Source organism: Pollicipes pollicipes, unplaced genomic scaffold, assembly GCF_011947565.3.
Source record: "Pollicipes pollicipes isolate AB1234 unplaced genomic scaffold, Ppol_2.1 Scaffold_7231;HRSCAF=8579_pilon_pilon_pilon, whole genome shotgun sequence".
Taxonomy (NCBI): Eukaryota; Metazoa; Arthropoda; class Thecostraca; order Pollicipedomorpha; family Pollicipedidae; genus Pollicipes; species Pollicipes pollicipes.
In genome coordinates, this window is record NW_023597034.1 from 14141806 (window position 1) to 14150764 (window position 8959).

The following is an 8959-nucleotide window of genomic DNA, read 5'->3' on the forward strand; positions in this document are numbered from 1 at the left end:
TAAGCTCAGCTGAGTTCGTTGCCTTGAGGAGGGCTGCTTCCAGGGACCGTCGGTATCGGCTGTTAAGCCGTGTGTTTGCCACTGGCCCGAAGATTACCCGCAGTCGTGAGATTCGAACCCCGCTGTTGCTTAGTGGTCCGACAGCCTGTCCGCTCACAGCCCACTGCATCATTTCACGGCAGGCACGATCAGATAAAGGAAGGTGGAGATTCTTGCGATGTATTTTTGGTGTTAATAAACACAAAACATTCCGTTCACCAACGCCAAATATGGTAAAAATACAGAAGGCACGTCGCAAAAGCAAGTCAAAGCATAGAAAACGGATTAACACACACACACACTTCGGTAAAAAATATTAGCAAAAGCGGTGAGCCACTACCGCCCATGGTTTGGTTCAGCAGGTACATCCAGGTACAATGTCGAAGCGACGCGAACCGCCGGCACCCGACACAGCAGCTACGTCTACTGTGCAAGCCTCCTACCCAAACATCCAGTCTGAAGCCCCAAATGAAAGCACGTGCGTGACAAACGAGAGGTCAGCGAGCACCCGACGCCAGTGTGGAAGTGCGGAGAAAGCGAGCCGACCGGTCGGTGGTGAGCGCGGCGCGAGCGGCCAGAGGCAGCCATCAGCCGCCCGCTGTTCGCGTCTCGAGCAGAACTCACAGCGCACGCGGCGCGAGCCAGAGCTGGGCTCTCCGGTCGCGAAAGACCCGGGAGTATTATGCCGATGCTGTCGCTTGCGCCACTACACATACGGACAACCAAAATTGGCCTGTGCGCCCAAACCGAACAGATCATGGAGAGATGACAGAGGTGGACAAGCGGGGCCGCCGACTCGTGACACTACAAGACAGTCACCTCACACCAACATAGATCACATCCCCTAATAGCCGCCCGCATTATGAAAGCGAAAGCACTAGCCAAACTCCATCCCAGTGCACTTGGCTTGCAAACCAGGCAAACAAAAGGAAACGGAGCGTGACACGACCACTACGTGACGTGACTCAACCTACCAGTGTCATCCGTCACACGCCACACCAAATCCTTGCCGCAAAACCAATGCTTGGCTATCGGGTGCGGCCGCGGTGATGCGATTCATGCACCTCTTCGCTTTAACCAAACCTGCTTGTAAAGCGCATCGAACAAAACAGTAACAGTGCGCGCACAATTTCGGCACGTGTGAAGCCTCCTGTCCCGAAGATTGCCGCCCGCGCCACCTCCGCTCTCACTCCGCTTCCATGCACGGCCGGGCGACCTCACGCCAGCAACGTCCGAGATCAGATCGCCGCTGCCAAAAGCTCTGCGAAGCGAAGCGTGGTGGCGCCACTTGCGGTTCAGGGCTCGGCGATCATGGGCTGCCGGGCGTCGTCGCCGCCGGTCGCCGCCTCCCGGCGCGTGATGGGCTCCAGCGCGCATGCGTCGCCGCTGCCGTTCAGAGGCACCTCTGCGCAGCGGAGTGGACAGTCATGGAGCGAATGGGGGGGGGGGGGGAGGGGATGTTCAACCCGAAACAGTAACCATGCGGTCACGGCACGTGGGCCGCTCGCACTGGCTAGTTGTTACGTTTCAGCAACCACCAGCCGTTCCATATGTGCAAACCCTGTCGCAGCCTGACATAAGCAGCATAAGTGAGTGCTTTTCGTCAGTTATGGTCGCTTCGTAACAGGTTTGATCCTCTGTGCTAGTTTTCGTTTTTAGCGAAATTCTTTCAGTACACCGTCAGTCTTCTCTCGGTTGTGACATTTCATTCCACTGGGGAATATCGTCAGACACACGACTGCGAACGTATGCGCAAATGACACACCTGGTACACAATGTAGAACACGAGTTACTCTGACAACCTACGATCAACCAAGGGAGACAGTACGTATATAGTCTTAACAAATAGTTTTTCCACTTACCGTGATAAAAAATCGACACATGCACATTAGCTGTGGGAGAGCCCCCACATAGAACACGTCTACACGTCGAGAAAGTAAGAGAACGATATATATATATATATATATATATATATATATATATATATATATATATATCTAAACTCTGCTCAGATGGAGCCGGGCGCCAGTCTACCACACACACCCTGTCCTCCGCGTCACCACAACTGGCATGCGTTAACAAAGAGTTACACGCTCGCCAGAACAGAAGAGCCCAGGCGCGCGTCGGGCATCCGCCGGCAGCCGGCCGCAGTGCCAGCGCAGCACTCACTCTGCTCGTCTTCGTAGACGGTCTTGGTGAGCTCCACCAGCGGCCGGGTGGGCGTGTACAGAATCAGCAGCGTCAGCACGTACATGTTGCTCCAGACCAGCATACCGATGTAGAACAGGTGGCCACCCGTCGGTCGAATCTCCGTCCAGCTCCAGAACCACGAGTTGTCCGCCTCCTGCGGGGATGCGTGCCGCGGCCGGTGAGCCGGGTCGGCATCGCACGCAAACGCCGACACATGGTCACGCAGACACACTTGGCGGACGGGACATGTGCGGGGAGTGTGCAATGTAGCCCAGCAGGTCAGTCAAAAATCAGCAGTAACGTCTATTACAGTGAGGGAGTGGGGCATACAACTACCTCAATGCGTATGTCAGTAAGAACAAACTTAAACACTGAAAATGCAAAATAATAAGTTAAATGTTCACAACCTGACGATATCCTTTCTATAACTTCTTCAAGGTTATACAGCGGCCGTAAAACGGTCTGCCGCACGGCGGTACTCGACATACTCGACATGTCGTGATGTGTCGGGTAAACATACTAGACATATCATACCGAACGTTTCTGGCGTGAGCACCATTGTAACAACACTTTTATAATCTCTTTATTCCCCGGACCTCACGCGCCCCGTTGAATCTCTTTAGGACTATTTCCAACCCCGCGCCGGCCCACCAGCCGCTGGGCGCCGATCGACCAGGGCAACCCTCGAACTCCCGCGCCCGGGCCCCGTCCACCCGCCCATGCACCGAAACCGGTCAGCCACGGGACAGCGCTGCATCTCAAGACGATTGCATCACCCAACGTCGAGGCAGTGCCCTGCCCAAGGCCACACGACAGGACACGTGGCAACTACTCATTGGGCGTGCCGTAAGGTCCACCAAATCCCCTTCGTCCCTCGGTAGAAAAGAGGCGGCCGCCTGCCGCACGCTTAGGTTATCATTCCTGCAGCAGCCGCGCGGGCCGGTGTCCCAATGGCCGACTGGCCACCGGCGGGACACTCAGTCGCTAACAAATGAGCCGGAATTAGCCGTTTGCCGGCCGCATGCCGAGCCGGTAGAGGAGAGCGGGAGAGCTGCGGCCCTGGCCAGCTCCGCCAGCGAGTGTACGACCGGGTACGGTCGCGGGGAGTCAATGGCCGCATGCCGAGCCGGTAGAGAAGAGCGGGAGAGCTGCGGCCCTGGCCAGCTCCGCCAGCGGAGTGTACGACCGGGTACGGTCGCGGGGAGTCAATGGACGATCAGTCAGTCAGCAGGTTACACCAATACGAGCGGCTTTACTACTTGTCATTAAAGGAGGAACACAGTTTACTGAAATGGATCTAAAATATGTATAATATCTCCCGCGAATGTATGAATGCACATCCCACTCATTCCTAAACATCACCAAGAAATGACATCGCAAAACTATACGTGCCATCCCTATAAAGTTTAAAGATTCAAAACTCATAAAATAGTCACTTGTGGAACCCTAAAACGCCCACCTCACTGCCAATGCAGCTTATGGCCGCCGTCGCTGTGCCGACAGTGTCTTAGCCGCTCTGGCGGCCGCCGGCGGGCGGCGGTGCGGCAACTGACCCGTCTCTCGGCGTGCTCCACGCAGGCGGCGGCCAGCGTCAGGCAGGTCAGCAGCATGGCGGCGCGGTACCGACACGGCAGCGCGGCGCTCTTCCAGCCGCGACGCCAGCTCGCGCCCGCCGCCACGCACGCCAGCACCACGTACAGCGCGTTGGCCACCAGCAGCGCCGCCAAGCAGTACCGCAGCCAGTCGGGCCGGGGGCTGAACACGTCGCCCATCTGGCGCGTCTGCTGGTACACGTCCAGCACCAGCAGCAGCAGCCAGCCCAACAGCAGCAGCAGCTGCGAGCGCCAGTAGCTGGCCAGCCGGCGCGTCGCGCCCTGTCGGTCGCCGGGGAGAGGGGGGAGGGGGGACAGCGTGAGGACGGCCGGCGGGGGGCGTCAGACGCGACGCCACCGACAGCACAACCAGTCGGGGTCCCGCATCACAAGCCGGGTCCCTTCTCCCCACAGCTATGATGTCTTTTAGTCTAGCACGTCTCTTTCTCGCCGCTTTACGCCCGAGAATCGAAACAGCACACGTGCGGGGCTACTCGTAATAATAGGCCATTAGCCCGCCTCCAGTTTAATGTTCAACTTTAATATAAAGCTTACATAGTTATAAAACGCACCCAAATGCCAGCTATGGTTCGACTGGCACTCACCTTAATGAAGCCCTGCTCCCACACGAAGATGAGGCAGAATGAGAGGAAGACCAGGTAGAACACGTCCATGCGTATGTCATCCAGCAGGCCCAGCCAGGGCATGTCGTAGTCGAGCGCCGCGTAGCCCACCGGAACTGGGGGAAAGGGGGGGGGGGGGGGCATGTCGATTGATGAGGCGGCTACGATGGCAGGCCGGTTGCTTAAGATAAGTTCGCTTTGCAGGAAGGCATTCGCCATCTGGAGATGGCAAACAAAGCTGCTTGCGATCGTACTGTGAGGACAAAGAAACGATACGAAACCATCGTTACCTAGATACGACAGCACTAATTTTTCCACGGTGAAAGAGGTCTTCGAAAAACACGCACCCCGTCGAAACCGATTCAGGACGTGGTCTCAACGCGGTAGCACGTTCCGTACGCTGGGGTGGCTTCTCCTGATCAAGAAATCTTGCCAACTGATGTCGACCCGTGGTTGTATGTTTATAATGCCATAAAAAGAACAGCGATGCACGCGTTAGCGACTATGTCGGTTCCAAGATGGAGCCTCGAACTCGGCGGATCACGCGGTAACCGTCACAGACGGGATCCGAGAAGGGGAAGGTGGCCAGGTCGTGTGCAGGTGGACCCGGAGCACGAGACGACAGCTCCAGTCGCCGCCCCACTGTTCCAGTCGGCAGGTGACGGGTATGCCAGGTCGAACCTCTGACGACCAGGGGACACTCACTGTCCCAGATCAGCAGCGCGACGGCCAGCACCGCCAGCAGCTTGTGACCGGTGGGCACCGTCCGATAGACGCGCTGCACGCGCACGCCGAACACCAGCAGCATGAGCAGCAGCAGGCCCATGAAGCAGGCCTGGATGTTGAGGCACACCAGCGTGAAGAGCCGGGTCTGGGTCACCACCTGTGAAGAGGAAGACGGTGAGGACATTCGCCGGCACCCGGACCGAAGCAGGCTGGCCACCGCAGGCCGTCGTCGCCAGCCATCTCTTGTCAGCAATCCGCAGGTACGGCGCTGTGCCTAGTTTTGGGTAAGGCGTGCCCATGGCGGCGCATGAGCCAAAGGTGGCCTTCAAAGACCTCAATGCCCAAATGGTACTCAAGTAAAAATCACGTAAGTTCTTGAGTGCATTAGCGAGGAACCCTATTCACATAGATAAGACAGTAGTATTAGCCTCATTCCTCGGATAGAGACCAGGAGAATGGAGATATAGTTGGGATGATATTTCGGAAACATGCTTTTGTCTAAACAATAGCAGAAGTGTCGACTTCTGCTATTGTTTCGATAAAGGCATGTTGCCGAAATATCAACCCAACCATATCTCCATTTTCCTGGTTTTTATCCGAGGAATGAGGCTAATGCTACTGTCTTATCCAAGTAAAAATCAGGTACATTTCAAGGTTTTCTGTTCAAAATCAAAACTAGTATGAAAACAAACAATCAAACATTACATACATGATACAAAACATCTAGGAATTCGGACCCTCCGAAATACAAGGCAAATAATAATAAAAAACAACTAGCAACTATGAATAGCACACATCACTAACTTATTGATGCGATGGCCTATTAAAAATCACATCTTGCTGACAGTGCCCTCTAACCCAGCATTGTGCGCCAGTACCAGCAACAGGACGTGAGAGAAAAGAGGTAAAAATCCGCTGCCAGTACCGTCATAATCCTTACATTTTTACAACGCGCAACTCATCGAAACTGCTTCCCCCACTTTAAGATTCATTTAGCTCAGGTAACACTCTCTGCCCTTTGGTTAAATAAATCCCACCTGACGAACTGCAATAGCTTGGGCCACTTCATAGACGGGGTTCTGAGCAAGGCTTTTCAGGAAGACAATATTCCACTTTTCGTAATATACCATTCCCTGGAAGGATAAATTAAGCACAGGGATTATGGGGTATGACTTATTTGGCTGCAGTGAACAAGTTAGTGAATTACGCCATACAAGCATTGAAGGTGACTGAAAACTAGATCACCACTTCAAAGTCACCTGAAGCGAGAAGCAGACGTGGTAGCCCCCGATGCAGAACGCTGCCGGGGTCATCCCAGCGTACACAACGCTTCACCCGGGGGCGCTAGATATCTAGCATTTTGACAACTTCAAGCAGCTGCCGCCCAGCATGATCAAGGAGGCCCGAGACCTCAATAATGTTTGAACCCAAATCCTTTTTGGTGGCACATCGCCACCAGCTTGAAACACCCACCTGCCAGACAGTACAAATATATTGGCAACCCTCGCCCTACTCTAGTGCTTTTTACCTACGAGGTAAACAAAAAAGTTTTTGCGCTAAGTGTCTTGCCTTACGAGGGGCGCCTTAGAGGCCACCCCCACGGCCCGGAAAACTACGCAAGATGGGGTCGACAACGGACGACGAAAAGACGCCATCCGAATACCCGTAGTCCAACTGCACCGCACAGGTGCAGGTGCACCGCACAGGTGCAGTTGGACGCAGAGGTGTGCACCGCACAGGTGCAGTTGGACGCATAGGTGTGCACCGCATAGGTGTGACAACACTTCCCCGCTGTCTTCTGTTAATGCTGTCCAAATCACGTGACGAGACATACATGCTATCGTGAAGAAGTCTAGAGCAAACTTCGACGGTTTCACACGAAATTATAAAGCTACATAGATGCTACCTCCTATCTGCGTTGAAACGTGTCGTAACACATCACGCTTCATCACGGTGTAACGTTTTGCAACACTTTTGAAAAGGTGTCGAGGTGGACTCCGAAATTTGCTTGGACAGTGCGTAAAGGGCTTTGATGGAACCGCCACCAGAGACACCGCCAGTAATATGCTGTATGGAATCGAATCACACACCGACATACCGGCGGCCCTCAGACTAACTGCATTCAGCAACAATTGACGCGCATAAAAAGTAACCACTTACTGATACAGAGTCAGCGTGGGTCGATGCTCGGCAGCTGCGTCCGTCTGACATGCCAGGATTTACTGGCAAGCAATGTCAGCTTTATGATTCAACGAAGCCTAGTGTACCAAAGCTACGTTGCAACACAACGCCCTGGATGTTCGGCTGTCCTCGACGCACAACGATGACATTAATACCACCATAAGCTGCAGCACAAGACAGCTCCCAGCCACCGAAGACCACCGCCTGTCATCCCGGAGCGGCCCTGGGAGGAAGCGAGGCAGAGAGGGGGTCCCAGCCACCGAAGACCACCGCCTGTCATCCCGGAGCGGCCCTGGAAGGGAGCGAGGCAGAGGGGGCCGGCTCAGCGGCCGGCCGGCCCCCCAGCCCGGGCGCCACTCACCACCAGCGCCATGGAGAGCGGCGGCTGCGTCATGTGCTGCACGCGCGTGTTCAGCAGGTAGAACTGGCGGTCCAGCGAGGGCGTCTGGAACAGCCGCTGGTTCACCACGCACCGCTCCGTGGCCGGGGCCGTGCTGTTGTCCGGCGGCGAGGCGGTTGTGTTGTCCGGCGGCCTGGGGGGTAGGGAGGCGAGGGGAGGAGGTCAGCTGCACGCGGGGCACGGCGCGGAACACAACGCACCGGCCGCCGCAAGGATGCCCGCAGCTCACGAAAGCGCGCGCGCCTGCTGGAGGGCGACAACCAAGGCGAGACATAGAGTCCATACATCGTGAAGACGCCTGGGTCTTTTGGGGTAACCGACTGCCACCAAGTCTGCGCCAATGTTTTTGCCCATCGCACGCACCAGGCGTTGCATTGTCCACTTTAATGCATCTCGTATTGCAGAAGACTGATGTTGGGATATTAGAACACGTCGGTAGGGCTTCCATACACTTCGGTGGCGCGTGGGCTGGAGACACCCACGGTGTGTGACCCGACTGACCTGATCGAGGCATGACCCGGCCTATCTGGCCGTGGCGTGACCCGACTGAACTGGGCCGGGGCGTGACCCCAGCTGACCTGGCCGGGGCGTGACCCGACTGACCTGGCTGGGGTGTGACCCGACTGACCTGGCCGGGGCGCGACCCGGCTGACCTGGCCGGGGCGTGACCCAGCTGACCTGGCCGGGGCGTGACCCGACTGACCTGGCTGGGGTGTGACCCGACTGACCTGGCCGGGGCGTGACCCAGCTGACCTGGCCGGGGCGTGACCCAGCTGACCTGGCCGGGGCGTGACCCGACTGAACTGGCCGGGGCGTGACCCGACTGACCTGGCCGTGGCGTGACCCGACTGACCTGGCTGGGGTGTGACCCGACTGACCTGGCCGGGGCGCGACCCGGCTGACCTGGCCGGGGCGTGACCCGGCTGACCTGGCCGGGGCGTGACCCGACTGACCTGGCCGGGGCGTGACTCGCAAGTGTGCACGTTGAGCGGCTGCTCAGCGCGGCCCAGCTCCTCCCAGACGGTGTTCTCTCCGCCGTCCCGACCGCCCAGCCGCATGTTGATCACGGCTCCCTCCTGTCGCTCTGGCGCGAGACACCGGGGGTCAGAGGGGCGGCTCGTGGGCCACACCGACGGCAGACGCGGACGCAGGCACGAAGTCATGGCAGCTGATGCCACAGACAACAGCGCGGGCAAGCGGCAGGCGGC

At 56.8% G+C, this 8959-nt stretch overlaps 1 protein-coding gene across 1 annotated transcript; it reads right to left on the minus strand.

Moving 5' to 3' along the window:
- Positions 1-203: 203 nt before the first annotated feature.
- Positions 204-8829, minus strand: LOC119110425 (protein wntless). Its single transcript, XM_037234250.1, has 7 exons — positions 8705-8829; positions 7713-7883; positions 5150-5327; positions 4427-4560; positions 3783-4103; positions 2209-2383; positions 204-1444 (listed from the first exon to the last, which is right to left on the minus strand). Exons 1-7 carry the CDS (start codon positions 8807-8809, stop codon positions 1335-1337), a joined length of 1194 nt encoding a protein of 397 aa, XP_037090145.1. The 5' UTR covers positions 8810-8829; the 3' UTR covers positions 204-1334.
- Between the last annotated feature and the right edge of the window lie 130 nt (positions 8830-8959).